Source organism: Brettanomyces bruxellensis, chromosome 8 (assembly GCF_011074885.1).
Source record: "Brettanomyces bruxellensis chromosome 8, complete sequence".
NCBI classification, from domain to species: domain Eukaryota; kingdom Fungi; phylum Ascomycota; class Pichiomycetes; order Pichiales; family Pichiaceae; genus Brettanomyces; species Brettanomyces bruxellensis.
Genome location: NC_054689.1, coordinates 1,578,331 through 1,593,477, shown reverse-complemented (window position 1 = coordinate 1,593,477; position 15,147 = coordinate 1,578,331). Strand labels below are relative to the sequence as shown.

The following is a 15,147-nucleotide window of genomic DNA, read 5'->3' as shown; positions in this document are numbered from 1 at the left end:
TAGGTTAGCCATTTGGCTGTGCTCTGAATCAACTGAATACCCGTTCCCAAATAAAAAAAGGAAAGTATTGACATTGGGTAACGACATTTCGGGGAAAAAAATTTTAAAAATTTACGAAGATGCAGGAAATCTTTCTGTTGGATCATCTTTGGTAAAATACCGACGATCAATTTGCTAACCACAGTATGCCATATCGCAAACTGCTGTCTCTCGTGAAAGAAAGAGATGTATTCTGATTATGCGTAAACGACCGAATATTGATAATCCACGAGGACTTTCTTGTCGGAATGTGAATATGTAATTTTTGTTTTTGTTTCCGGATGAAAAAAAACTACATATATTATATGAACAATCCAAAAATGAGTTTGGGATCATCTGCATTATATAATGTTACGGCTACCCATCCCACGCTGAACAAGAAAAGATGCGATAATAATAGAGGAAGAGAAAAAAGTATGAATATCAGAACTTGTATTTCCGATAGTATTCATGAACGTGAACAAATTTCGTTATGTCTATGCCTCAACAGCATAAAGTCCGCTCTAAAAAATGATTATAAAGGGCTGGCTGGACCTTAAATTGGTATTTTGTATTTATGCTCTTAGTTCCGTTGAGCTGCCAAGCAATTGCTTTTTTTTTAATTTTTTTTTCTATTGACGTACTTGTGTCAAATTTCACTAGGCGCAATACAAATACGCTTCCAAATATATACTTTTTTTGGTGTTATAATGGATGCTTCGTTTAGCATGAAATAGCGAAAGTCGATAGTACCCTTAGGTTAACATCAGCTACAGACATATTCCAAGAGTCTAGCGATTTCCATTTTCTACAATTCCACTGTTTTTTTGTTTTTTTGTGAGCTCCCCTCCTGGGGTTGATACTAGTAGAAGTAACCTGATTTTGCGACATAACACTTTATTTATGCAGTATGTGTGACCTCTCATTTATCTGTCCTACACAGAGTATGTATTTATTTTGTATAAACATAAAGTTTTGTGCGTGTCTCTTTAGACGCTCATGTTCACATCACCATTAGCATCCTCAGAATTATTTTCCTTAGGTTGTTCGTCTAGTCTTTTTTTCTCCTTTTCTTGCCTGATGGCTTGCTTTCTTTTCTTAATCCATGCCTGTATTTTGGAGCGCAGCTCTTCATCCTCTTTCACATCTTCAATCTTGAGTGGGGTCCTGTTGAAGGGATCTGTTGGATCATTCATCAAATGTGCCTTAATGACAGATCTATCAATTGAAACCTTCGAATGAGGTAATTTCACCGGATCTTTCATGAGTGTAAACATCAATGGATCCAAAAACTCATCAGGAATCTCACCCAATTCACTCTCTTCTTCCTCTTCCTCAGCCTTTTTATCAGAAGCTCTCTTCGAAAAGGTTAACAACTTATTCACAAACTCCTGATTTGGAACCTTACCAACTCTATACAAGATGTTTATTGCTTTTTTAAAGCACTCTGGCCGAAATGACCGTTCATCTCTTGCAACCGCATCCACAAATTCATTTTCCATAGAAAGATTTATGAAGATGGAACATAATCTGAAAAGCAATTCTCCTGGATCAAATCGGTACTCTTCCGGATTTTTCACTTTCAACTCGTTATATTTTGGTCCGACAAGTGCCACGATATTGTAATCAAGCATACCGGCAAGTCTGTCAACAAGCTCAACAATGACAAATGAGCGTGGTGTCTCTTGAGTAAACAAATCAAATAAAAGAACCGTCTTGTTTGAGAGTTGAACAAATGATTTAGCCATTCTTTCACTCTCGCCGAGCTTTGTCTGAAGATCCTTATCACTATCCGGCATTTCAGCTGGCTTACCTTTACTTCTGGCTTCAATCTCCCGTTGACAAGCACCAATAGTGTGTAAATGATTTAGTGATTCGTCCAGTAAATATGTTGTATCGTTCAACATTCTTGCAATCAGACGAATGAAAACACGGGGCATTTCCTCAGAAATCAACTTAAGACTCTTTTTGAAATAATCAAACTTCCAGAGCTTCTCCAAAATATAAGATATGTGATATCTGGAGTTAAACTTATCATAGAATTGTGATGAAGCGCCCGTCTTCTCAACCATCACGTAAAAGTCCAAAAGACAGAACATCAAATTTTCTTTCACTATCTTGTTATCGGTGAAAATGGAGATCATGTAACCATCCGTACCATTACGAAGAGGAAGAGAGCCAAAGAATAGAACTTCCACTAATCTTGCCTTCAAGTGAGGATTACTAACAAGTTCCGGACATCTTAAAATTAAGACAGCAAACTCAACAAGTCTTTCTAACTTTGCATCATTACGAAACATTGGATTGTTGTTAAATCTAGAAATGTAATGGCAATAATTGATTATTCCTTCTAAAAACATTTCTGGATAGAACCTGAAGGGAACAGGCGCAAGTTTCCTCGTGTACTCAACATCTTCCATCTTTTCGGTATCATCTTCATAATCATGAAGCGGAATTTTGGTTTGAGTATCCGGATATTTATGGGTTGGGTCAATCAATTTCATAAAAAACGTTATACAACCAATTATTATCTCAAAAACGTCTAACTGCATATTTCTATGCAGAAAAAACATCTGAAGCGATAGTTTTTGTGCCTTGCACTTTTGCAGCTCTAATTTAAGGGGCTTAACCTTGGTGTTGTAAAGCATTTTCATCATTGGATTATTCATAGAAGCATTTCTCTGAGCAACTAGTTCATCAAATTTCTTCAATTGCTGTGACAATTGTTTAATAATATTAGATGTTCTATCTGCACTAATAAACAAACCACCTAAGCCATAATGAATGTACGTGAGCAATAAATAAAAGCACTCTGATATAAAGTTCAATGGTGATTCAACTGTTTGCTCCTTTTTATAATAATTATTGTATTCCTCAATGGTGGCATTGATTTTTGTCTCTTCAGATAAATCTAATAGCTTGTTGTTGTGGTCAAGATAATCCATAGCAATCTTGTTGATCTTCTTATTATTTAAAAAGTTCAAGAATGGCTGCGAAAATTTCACAAGAATCAAAGTTAAATTAAGCATCAAAGCATCTGAGGCAATTTTCTTAGGATCTGCTTGTTCTCCTCTTCTTAGATGATTAGTATTGACCACATCGGCGAGCCACTTCAAAAATGCTGACCTTGAATCCTTGCCACTTCTAACTAGACGGTCGCATATACTAAAAAGTCGTGCAATCAAAATATCATACTCAGCCTGAATTGATCCATGTGTCTTCATAATTAATGGCTTACTTGATAGATCGGAATAATTTGCTGTTGCCATTGCTGGAAGCAAAGGCGATATTCTAAGAATTCGACCCAACAACGTTTTGTTTTCAAAGTCCGCACCTTTAAGATTGGCTGGATGAAACTCATCCATTTTATAAAACGTAGATGCCACAGCCCTATTACTCAAAAATAATTGTATGACGGATAAGATCTTCATATAATCGATGTCACCGTTGTATTCCAGTGATTGCAATTTTAAAGTTAATGGAGTGATGACAGCATTCAGCAATTCCAAAATGGTATCATTCTCAACTGCTCGGTCGATTATATCGATTAAAAATAGCTCATACTTGTCAATATTTTTCCAGAATACTTCTATGAGGTCTGTTGTTTTAACCTCATCTGCAAACATATCGGGAACCTGGAACATAATAGATGCATATGAGGAACTAAGACGTAAAACTTCATTTAAGACCCTCATTTTTTCAGAAGCAAGCGAATCGTCCGAACGGATAAACCGTTTTTCAACCCCAGCTTTCTGCCATGTATCAAATAGATAATCCATCGGCGATCTGTAGAATCTGGACGTGCCCTGCTCAGTTAAAACCTCCAACAAAGCTGGGTCAATCAGATCGTATGTTAGATTGGCACCTATATTTAAATCTTCATCTTCTCCCAGACTGGTCTGTAATGCAAAGTAATCTCTTGTCTTTCGTTCATCATTGGAAAGCGTGGCCTTCAAAATACTTTCCAAGTGATGTCCAACCCACACATTGATATCTGCTCTCTCTCTTGAATGAGACTGGTTGTCTTTTGCTGAATTCTGATTGCTTACAGTCATTTTTGTTTCACTGGAATCTGATTTTTGCCGCTTTGGTTCTAGGGTGGTTTTGTCCGTTTTTACATCTGTATCGAGTCGATCATGAGACAAATGATTGCTATTACTTTTACCAAGTTTAGCAAGACGTTTAGAGCGAACATTATCAGAATCGGACATTTTATGAAAAGCTGAAAAAGTAGCTTACTCAATAAAGCAGATAATCGTGGGTCTTTGGATCCGTCTGTTCATAAATTCAAGTGTGTAGATAAGGATGATCACATTTTTTTGGGAAAAGTTCCTCGCACATGCTGGGAGGCAAAAGAGAGACTAAAAAAAAATTAAATAAATGCCGATAACAGGCAGAAATGACGGCGCGCTTACGACCAGACTAACTGCTGGTCCTAATGAAACGGAATATACCTTATGACAAGACCAAAATAAATCACTACGCTAAAAAAAAGTGCATATACTTTGTCAATTTTCAAAGTTCAAATGAATACAAATAAACTAGCCTACTATCAACTTGTACACCTTGCAATCAAAAGCACATTTGTTATATTTATATAATGTGACAGATTATATTAAGAGAGTTCTTTAAAGCACCTCCTGCTTAAAAAATCAAACTAGAAACGAACTTCGTGTAACAAACACAACCACAAATTTAAGCCTTTATAGCAAAGTCTCTGGCTGGGTAAGCAATAGCAGCCTTCTTAGCCTTCGTAGTCTTCAAGTTCTTCTCGCTCTTGGTCAATCTTCTTCTGATAGCTCTGGTCTGCTTGGCTCTCAAGTCCTTTGGAATGTACTTCTTTCCAGCGTAGAAAGCTCTGACAGAGTCTCTCTGTTGCTCGTTGATGATGGTCAAAACCCTAGCAATGTCCTTTCTGACAAGTCTGATCTTTGGAAGAGAAGGTCTGTTCAACTTCTGCACTCTGAGAGCAGCAAGTTCCTTCTTCAATTCAACAAGCTTGTCCTCCAATTCCTGCTTGGACTGGGTTCTGAGTTCGTAAGTCTTAACACCGGCCTATAATAAAATATTGCTTTCTGTTAGTAACTATTTCTTCGTTTCAAGCTTTCCAAATTTGCTATTCTCTAAAGTAAAAAATATCATCTATCAACATCTGTGAACACTAGATTCCGCACAATACTCGGACCCTGTGTCTGTAGTCGTATGGGTTTTCTTGAGTATTATGAATCTCCCGTGTATACCCAGTCGGTTTCTGTATAAAAGCAGTGCACTATTGATTATTATGTAGCGGATCTCCTCGGGTGTGTAACCTTTTTGTATCTGATCATAACAGCATGTATAGTAAGTGTATGCTGGTGTCTCTGATGTAGCAAGCAACAGTACAACTGATAATCTTCATCTCATCATTCTGTTTCTTAACCATGTGCATCCAGTTTTCTTGGTTCTGATGATATTTATAAAAAAGAGATCTTTCGCAATTTTAACCACGGTGTAAAACATACCATTTTGTTTGTTTGTTTGTGCTTAGTTTACCTTCTAGTTGTCGAGTGTCAAAAGCGTGTATGTTGAGTTCTAAGTGACCTTGAAGCTTGATAACTTGAAAAAAATTTTAACTCAGTGATTTTTCAGCCACTGTGATCATCTCAAAATTCGCGGGCATCCTTAGACATGCGAAAAACTGGTAACTTCCCAGTATCCGGGAAATGCATAAACTAAACAATAGGAAATTGCAATTCGCGAATGTGCAAACTTGTGACTGCGTTTTCTGGGTAGTCAGAATATATTTGTGAGGTGTAAGGTGTGAATAAATTATGCTCCTTCCTTCGCTTACAGTTCGCAGGACTACATGATTAAGTAATGGAATCACGTTTAGATGGGCACCACAAAGTTCACATTTCCGTAAGGAAATATTGTAAAGCTGAGTATGACTAAGAAATGAATAATATGTAAAATATATTTTGGGAACTACGAAAATTATTTCTCAATTTGGAAACGCAGGCTTTTAAGGGATTGACGCGACCTCAGCAGTTGTGGTCATAAAAATTGCATCAAACAAGCAAGCACAGTGATTCAGCTTGGATTCTTGTGTTACTTTGAACTATCGATCATGAATGCAGCTACCTTCTTAAATTTTCTGTGATATACAGCAACAATTAGATGATGCCCATTAACGATTGGGATGTGAGATTCAATAGTATGTATTTGCTTCCCTTTAAAAAAATACATGATAAAATTCTTGACAAAATTTAAATTCATAATTAAGATAATAAATTTCCTCTTTATAGCTAAAGTACACATTTAAATTGGATTAATGGTGGTTAAGCAGCAAGACTTTCTACCTGTCACCTTTTGAACAAATACCTCCTCATAGAGCATGATTATACCACTACGAATATGAATTACGAATCATCATTCAATACATCCATAGCATGACACAATAAATTACATTTTGATGTACTGGCCGATACTTACTACAATGTAGTTAACACACAATCGAAACAACTTATATTAAGGATTATTTCAAAAGGCCCAAAAGCTCTTCTTCTCTTTTTATTTATTCTTTTTTCGAGGATCCCTTTGTAGAAAAAAAAGAACCAAGAAGAAGAAGCAATAGATCAAGAAATCAAAAAGAGAAAGATAAGGATGTTATAAAGTTGGAAGAAAGAAAAAAATTACAGTCGATGGCCAGCGCTAGACGACGTTTATGCGCTCTTAAGAGTAGATGCAAGCCATTCCAATCCCTCGTACAAACCATCACCAGAGGTAGCACAAGTTGCTTGAATGAACCATGGCCTTGGTCTGATAGATTGGAGACCAAGCTTTTCAGTAATTTCGGCGGCAGTCATAGCGTTTGGAAGATCCTGCTTATTTGCAAACACCAATAGAACAGCATCCCTAAGCTCGTCCTCATTCAACATTCTCTGCAACTCCTCTCTGGCCTCGCCAATACGGTCTCTATCGTTAGAGTCGACAACGAAGATAATACCTTGGGTATTTTGATAGTAGTGTCTCCATAGAGGTCTAATCTTATCCTGTCCACCAACATCCCAAACGGTGAATGAGATATTCTTGTATTCAACAGTCTCAACATTGAAACCGATGGTTGGAATAGTTGTAACAATTTCACCCAACTTCAATTTGTATAAGATGGTGGTTTTACCGGCAGCATCCAAACCAACCATCAATATTCTCATTTCCTTATGACCAAAAAGGCTCTGCAACAATTTTGAGATGGATAAACCCATTTTGTATTATATCTAAATTAAAAGCAGTATCTCATGTTAGTATAGTTGATCATTAGATACGGCATAATTCACCAAGTTCATTATGCTGAGAAACATTTGTGCATAGCTAAAATAATCATAATCATCCGTGAGAATATAAACTGAACAATCGATTGCAATAATACATCCCAAATTATACCCAAAGAAATAATATCAACATCAAGCGAGATCGAATGATGTCAGATAAGGTTATTTGAATGACTTTAGAATTTAGAATCGGTAACAAGCCCGGTGAGGGGAGAAATTTCGGGAGGGGGAAAAAACATTTTTTTTTTTCGTTAGCATTTGTGCGCAGTGACTCCCCTCGGATTTTAGGCATTAAACAACAAGCCTCAAAATCAAAAGAACGTATCGCTTATCGAAGAAGCGGTACCAGCAAAGCAAATGATGATTCAGACAAGCATAAATTCGAGACAATTGTAATAAGTTGTATACTGCATAGCCAATGCCATTGACTAATAAATATTATGGAGCTTTTCAAGTTGGGAAGATTGGGGAAAATCCAAGTTGCAAATTAATACAAATATATCCATAGATTTGACAGTAGGGAAATAGAAGTCACAATACTCCCCTTACGTCAATCAAATGATCGGATCAACCAGACCACCTGGAGATAATTCTAAAAATGCACAAGATTCACTAATCACTAGAAGCACAGGCCAAATCTAAAGTAAACCAAAAAAAATCTGTCTCCATCGTAATCTTTCATGTTAAACAAAGGATGCACACAATTATTTTAACCGATGATATCAGTGCTGCATAGTGAACCTTAGACTTGTCCAAATGAACAGCTCTTTCAATGAAACTTATTCCATTTATATCCCTGGTAGATTTCAAAGAAATAAGGCCAAAAATACATACAGACGACACGTCAACCTGAAAACAACAGGAATTAACAAGCACACAACATAAATCAAATATCAAATACTTACCTCTATCCAATTCTATACTGCTGATTATATTCTAACTTGAATAAGAGAACTCCAAGGTTGGAAAAGAGTGGTGACACTGCTACAATACAAAATACGAAGAAGAAGCTGAACTTCAGTAGGTTTGCTTTTTACATTCAAAGCGCGAGAGTACGGGCAAAACTTGGGAATTAACAAAAAAAAAAGAAACCGAATAAAAGCTCAAGCAAATAGTGAGAAAAAGAAAACACCTGGGAAAAAAAAAACGCTCTCTATTTATGATAGTAGGAAATGCAAAGACGCGGGAATATAATGGAAAGAGGGAAAAAAGGAGGAAAAAAAAATTTATGCGCTGAGGTCCTGTTTCAGCAATTGACCAGGATTAAGCTTTCTTGCGTTTTTGTAGATCTGATGAAAAAAAAAGATGTGGCTGATTTATGCAGCCTTTAACTCACATATAAAAGACGAGCTGAAAATTCGACAAGGATTCGTTTAAAGATATTTCATTATTTGTATTAGAGCAAAGATATTAATGAGCAAGGTGGGAAAGACAACAAAAAAGTTACTGATAGAAGCAGGAAGAATGATAACGGCTGTTATGCATGCAAGTTGAAAAAAAAAAATGTTGCTGATCTGTAATATATAGGTATGCGTTAGAAATATTAAAAGCAATCAGAAAGTAGCATCATTATCAACAAAAATAGGGAGGATTGCGACACATTTAACGCCCGACATTAATCTTGCAGGTCGAGTATTTCTGTAAAGCTCTCAAAAATACGGCGTAACCAATACTATCATTATCAGGCTCCCAATATAGTTCACTGAGACGTATTTGCCAGGGAGGGTATCCTTGTAAATTCAAAAATGGCTGAAACATTATGACAAGGTCCGGCTCTTTACCAACCAATTGTTGAAGCTCTTGATCCACAAACTTCAGAGTGATGTTGTGCGCCTTTAAATCACCTCTTTTTGCAAGGTCGGCCATAACCTTGGTCAATTCCACAATTGTAGGTCTGCCATCCACCATACTCAAAAGTGTGATCTCGATGTCATATGTTGGCTTTGTATCGCTCAAATCTAATTCCTTAATATAAGCTTCATCTTCTATAAGTTTGCCATCAATACTTCCAGTATAACTCAAGTTAAGATGTGGAATCTTGATGACGAAATTTGGAACGTTCTCAGTACCAAAATATGCGGTGAATTTCTTGAAAACTGCACGACGTAACTCGGGAACTCGCTTCTTGAGCACACCATGATACTCATAGACGGAAAGATAGGAAATTCCACTAGATAGACACCAAGTAGAGATTTTGGACACATCATTACACAAGCCCTCAACACCACCATTTTCCTCTTGCTCCGGCTTATAGTTAAGAATAACCGACACCCTCCGTGGGATTTTGGCCAATTTATTAATATCGTGATTTATCACCTCTGGATCTTCCGCAGGGTTGTAGGCCAAGGAAAGAAACTTGAGCTTTGTCTTATTACTCACAAACTGAAATGCCCTAATAAAGGTCATAACAAGGTATATCATTGTCAAGACAAAGTGGTAGATGTAAAACTCGACTAATCTTGAGTAAGTCAACTTCTCACGGGGCTTAAAAAAAGTAGTATGCGTGGCCACCGATGATGCTGGCGAAATCAAAGCCTTAAAGAGGTTGTTGAAAGAGGTAAAGAAAGACTCATTATTATATGAAGTTGCCGAGATATTCGAACTACCGTTTGTCTCATACTCAGGATAAAGATCTTTTTCCATTTCCTGGGCCTGATTCTTCACCAACCTGTTTGGTGAAAGGCTTGTCGTTATGCGATTAGACTCAGATATCGCATTTTTAACGCCTTCCAAGTCAATGCTGTCGGCCATTTCGTTATTCGCAATCCAGATGCAAGATAGGTCAAAGAAAGCACACAATTCCACAGCTCTTGAACAAGGATATGCTTTCAAATAAAAGGAAAAGGGGTAACCAAGAAGGCCGCCTCATATGCTTTGAAGGGGATCTTTTTGGGAGCATTTATATTTTTTTTCATCCCTCATGAGCGGGGGGAAAGAAAAAAATTGAAGGAGAGAAAAAAATAATACAGACTAATCGTCGAATCCCACTCAAAAGTCTACGATACATCAAAGATAGCCATTTTAATATACCGGTATATGTATAAAATCATTACTCATTTAGAAAAAAACAGGAATTATACAGAGCATTAACCGCTAAGGAGAAAGCAAACTGTATAAAAAAAGTAGATTGTACTTTATGACCTGCATGGAAAGATTGCATGAAGGAACAGAGGAAACGTAAATGCAAAACAGTAAAAAAAGACACATCCTATATATAATATTGACAGCCTAGTGTACATTATTTTTGAATTGCTGTTGGTGAACTTGTAATTCCAGTACTAGTTGCACACAGATCTTGAATCGGTTCCACTGCCAAACCAAATGCATGAACAGACGGAGAGAGCCGAAAAAAGACTTTATATTGTTCATCAAATGGCTTCAGAACTCTTCTTTCAACTATTGAAGATCCAATTTTAATGAGAAGCATGCCTAGCACTATTGTCACCATAGGCAAAGAAATCTAAACTCTGATTGTTTGCCGATTCTTCTTCCGGTGTCATGTGATCGAGATCATGGCCACGTCCGTTTCCGGAAGATCCAGAAGCAACCGAAAAATCAACACTTTCATCACTTCCATCAGAACTTAACGATGGTGGCAAACTGTTAGGATGCTTCAAGATACTACTCATCATCATTCCAGGAACCCGTGAGGCATCGGTGTTCATTCCATAGACAGGTGCCAAACGATTTCCAGAGTGCATCACACTTAATTCTTCACCTTCGGAATGATTAAGAACAGGCCTTGGAAATGCGATGGGCACCTCATCAAATGTTTCACCCCCAGCTAGAGAAGATAGATGCGAGTCTATCCTGCTTTTAGAGGTTGATATTGATTCACCCCTTTGCTGTTCTTCATTAATACGAAGCTGTGCCATCTGATGCACCAAAGGACCCATGTTAGACGATTTACTGGCAACTTTGCAAATATGGTATAGCTCATCAATATCTTCTAACATAAGACCTTTCGTCTCATAAACAAGAAAGTAAGCAACAAAAAACGCTAACATATTTAGCGATCCCCAGACGAAGAATATCTTGGTACCCATTGATGCGGTATGACTTCCGGTGTCAATCATGTAAGGAGTGCAATATGCAAAAATAAAGTCAATGAACCAATTTGTAGCTGCACATAATGCGACAGCCCTTTGCCGCACGGAAAGATTGTATATTTCTCCAACCACAACCCAACAGACAGGACCCCATGTAGAGGCAAAGAAAGAAATGAACGTGCACACAAAAGTCAACATGACTTTATTGGCGGTAATTGAGTCAGTTTTAGCGCCGACAATTGCTATAATAAAATTGGATATCATCATTCCGATGGCTCCTCCCATTAGAAGTGTTCTTCTTCCAATAATCTCAATAAGAAGAATACCTGGAATGGTGAACACGACGTTCGTAATGTAGGTAATCAACGACATCAAATAGGAGTTACTGACACCGGTCTTGACGAAAAAGTTAACACCATAATAAAAGATGAAGTTAATTCCAGAACATTGCTGCAAAGCCTGAACCAAAACACCGGTAAGCATTCTTTTTTTCTGGCCAACCCGGGACGGGGAATTTTTGAAACAGTCCCAAAATGTTGTTTGACCGAAACTGCATTCATAATCATAGGAAGCCTTAATATCAATAAGCTCAGCTATCAACGACTCGTCTTCCGGTGGAAGCCGCCGGAGGCGAGATAGTGCCATTATGGCATCATCAATTTTATTAATCCTAACGTAATAACGGGGGGATTCCGGAAGAAAAGACATGCCAAGAGATAGACTGCTTGCCAAGACTAATTCAATCCCGGTTGGAATTCGATAACAGCTAGCAGAGTCTATAGATTTCGTTCCTTGGGATATAGCGCTTTGGATAAGGAGACCCCACGTGACAGCCCACTGATACATGCATATAATAGAACCACGAATCCACCTTGGTGAAGCCTCAGCCTGATAAAGAGGAATAACTGCGGACAAAACACCGACACCAAAGCCGGATATAAGCCTTCCGGTGCAAAAGAGCCCTATACCGGTTGAAAGAAGTTGTAGTACAATACCCAGATTAAAAACCACAGCTGTGAATATAATTATAGTTGGCCGTCTGCCAAACCGGTCAGACGACAAAGGTGCGATTAACGCACCAAAAAATGTTCCTATTACTATGATAGAAGTGAGAATTGCGGACTCACTAGCGGTGAACGAATGTCCATTTTTCGGGAAATGCGATTTCACATATGGCATTTCTAGGAAATTGTTTATAACACCCGTACTATAGCCATAAATTAAGCCTCCAAGAGCGGTCATAAGACCAACATATATACCCATAAAGGTGGAATATCGATGCTTTTTCAAACGTGCATCCTCATCTTCTTGCAGTGTACTCTGTGTCCCCTTTCCCGTACTAAAGTCCGTATGAGCCGACATATTTGACGTGTACGAATCATTAATTATGGTGGGTGCACTATCGCGTATCGAAACAGACGTGATTTCTGCGCTTGAGAGATGGCTTATCTGATTTGAAGGCGTTATAGGAATTAAAGGAGAAGCGTCAGAGGATGAATTGCCAGACTTTTTCGCTCTTGCTGGATGTTGTGCATATCTTACGAGAAAATCGTCTGTTCCTGAGCTATTGCTATTTGTGGTTTCATCCGTCGTTATCTTTGAATTTGAGAATCGTTTCTCATCAGTTACATCCGTGCCATTAGATATATCATTCATTATGGATGTTTGTGAGCCGTCACCTGTATCTTCTGGATATCGTCCTTCAGGAAGTTTGTCTTCAGTAGGAATTTTCATCGGATAGTGAATTTAGCATGTGTGTAGGTAGAAGGCAAAAATGTATCCGTTCAGAAAATAAACTGGAGGGATTTATGCTAATGTAGCTTATATTACTAAGTCCAACTTTATAATTGGTTGACGGAAATAACAAAATATTATCAAAACCCAAATTACCGTCTGATGTGAGAAAAGAAACCAAAGATTGCTATTTTTCAATATGAAAGTATTTGATGATAGATCATATATTATATTTGGGCAGTAAAGCAGTGTGAAATCAATTAAAAAGATAGACAATAAGGTTAGATGCAGACCATGACTGCCGAAGAGACAAAGAAAGTTTCTGATTCTGGAGGAGGCGTCGAAATTTTTTTTTTCTGGGGTGGTTTGCAAAAGTGTTCCGGTTATTCTGTATGCGGGGTGCCCAGAGCCAAAAAAAGTAACCACCGGAATAACTATCAATAAAAACTACTTTCAGCTGGTGAAACTCACATCATACATTATATCTTGACATATGTATTGGCTCTAAACTATAAAATAGAGGTAAAACGACTCCAAACTCTACGCAATGTATCTTGAACGATCTTTAATTCCCGGGTATAAATCTATCGGTAAATGAAGAGAGTAGTGGGGTTCGGTGATTAAACATGAAATCTGCATTGATATTTAATTAATGCATACTTTAAAGGAATAACGGCGTTCTTCTGGGGAACGTGATCTGGGGATAAAGAATATCATATTTTTTATTTTTTATTTTTTTGCGACAGAGAAGACCAAACCCGACATTATGGTCGATCCTGCAAAAGCATCAAATGCCGAGCAATTCTTTTTTATGGACGGGCTTTTTTCCATTTTGATTGTAACAATACTTCATGTTGCACTTCCGAAGGGCGAACAATTTATGGTACAAATATATGCAGTATTTAGCAATACACCATGAGTTAATATCTTAAAATGATTGATTGTGATCTGTTCATATAACGTGCACAAAAAAACGAGATTCTAATTTAGCTTTATTCCGATTGTTTTGTGTGTCTACTGCACCCTCCGTTGTAGCCATTTGAAGAAGTTTCCACGATCTTTCGATTCCATAAAGTTGTGGCTCTTCCTCTTCTTCATTAAATCACAATTTTCAGCATAGCTATTATCAAGCTGAAAGCTCACCATAGAAGACGCATCTGTAGAATCATCTGACGTTTGATCATCAGCTATGGAGAAGACAGTTTTTGAATTTGGAGATGAAGAAGAGTCTGACACGGAAGCATTGTCAGAAGGTCTCTTCAAGTCTTCCATGAAAAATGTTGGATTCGAAGATCTGTTCATTTCATCTGAAATAACAGGAGGGTCCAAACCCCCTTGATACATCTTACTTGAAATATATTCATATAACCTACACCATAATTTTATCTGCTGAACAGGCATGGCTCGAAGCTCCAACACATCAATGATGGCAATTCCCATGGCCTCAAGGTATCCTTTTTTAACATTGACAACTCTTGTGTGTACACGTCCAAGTCTCATAAGATATTCATCCATTCGACCTAGATCTTCAAGATTGTCTAATGCTGTACAAACAAGAGAAGCAAAGGCCACTGTTTGATGGTCCACACTTGGAATAATGTTGCCCAAATCTGGATGATCTGTAAGTAGCTTTTCATATATCTGAACCCAGAATGTCGAAGATGAGAACAAAACAGAACAACCTGGAGTATCTTCTGCTATATCATCATCCCAAGTTCCACGAAGAAGATCAATCTCGGAAGGTGAAAAAACGGCCATTGTAAATGGTTAAATGATATATCCAGATGGGGGCCGACTGTTTGAGAAGAGCACAAAAAGAGGACAAACCATAACAAAAACACTAATCATCTGACACATGGTGACCTATGAATCAATAAAATTATAAAAGGAACAAATCCATGGATATTTATGGTTGGAAAACATAGCTATTTAAGAACTTGGCTACAATGTACCAAATAAATTTCATGTTTACAATATGAAAGATGCGAACATAATATTAATATTATTAACTATTAGCAAAACATAATTATCTGATA

General features: G+C 37.5%; 6 protein-coding genes across 6 annotated transcripts; all 6 read right to left on the bottom strand.

Moving 5' to 3' along the window:
• Positions 1 to 1,007: 1,007 nt before the first annotated feature.
• Positions 1,008 to 4,229, bottom strand: BRETT_000897 (uncharacterized protein; the record flags this gene model as incomplete). Its single annotated transcript, XM_041279456.1, has 1 exon — positions 1,008 to 4,229. One exon carries the CDS (start codon positions 4,227 to 4,229, stop codon positions 1,008 to 1,010), a length of 3,222 nt encoding a protein of 1,073 aa, XP_041137670.1.
• Positions 4,230 to 4,713: 484 nt separating this feature from the next.
• RPL35A (60S ribosomal protein L35A) lies at positions 4,714 to 5,522 on the bottom strand (the record flags this gene model as incomplete). Its single annotated transcript, XM_041279455.1, has 2 exons — positions 4,714 to 5,073; positions 5,520 to 5,522. The coding sequence occupies 2 exons, from the start codon at positions 5,520 to 5,522 to the stop codon at positions 4,714 to 4,716; spliced, it is 363 nt and encodes a 120-aa protein (XP_041137669.1).
• Positions 5,523 to 6,719: 1,197 nt separating this feature from the next.
• On the bottom strand, positions 6,720 to 7,262 carry ARF1 (Arf GTPase arf1; the record flags this gene model as incomplete). Its single annotated transcript, XM_041279454.1, has 1 exon — positions 6,720 to 7,262. One exon carries the CDS (start codon positions 7,260 to 7,262, stop codon positions 6,720 to 6,722), a length of 543 nt encoding a protein of 180 aa, XP_041137668.1.
• A 1,668-nt stretch (positions 7,263 to 8,930) lies between these two features.
• On the bottom strand, positions 8,931 to 10,079 carry BRETT_000894 (uncharacterized protein; the record flags this gene model as incomplete). Its single annotated transcript, XM_041279453.1, has 1 exon — positions 8,931 to 10,079. One exon carries the CDS (start codon positions 10,077 to 10,079, stop codon positions 8,931 to 8,933), a length of 1,149 nt encoding a protein of 382 aa, XP_041137667.1.
• A 662-nt stretch (positions 10,080 to 10,741) lies between these two features.
• On the bottom strand, positions 10,742 to 13,111 carry BRETT_000893 (uncharacterized protein; the record flags this gene model as incomplete). Its single annotated transcript, XM_041279452.1, has 1 exon — positions 10,742 to 13,111. The coding sequence occupies one exon, from the start codon at positions 13,109 to 13,111 to the stop codon at positions 10,742 to 10,744; it is 2,370 nt and encodes a 789-aa protein (XP_041137666.1).
• Positions 13,112 to 14,125: 1,014 nt separating this feature from the next.
• BRETT_000892 (uncharacterized protein) lies at positions 14,126 to 14,869 on the bottom strand (the record flags this gene model as incomplete). Its single annotated transcript, XM_041279451.1, has 1 exon — positions 14,126 to 14,869. One exon carries the CDS (start codon positions 14,867 to 14,869, stop codon positions 14,126 to 14,128), a length of 744 nt encoding a protein of 247 aa, XP_041137665.1.
• Positions 14,870 to 15,147: the final 278 nt, after the last annotated feature.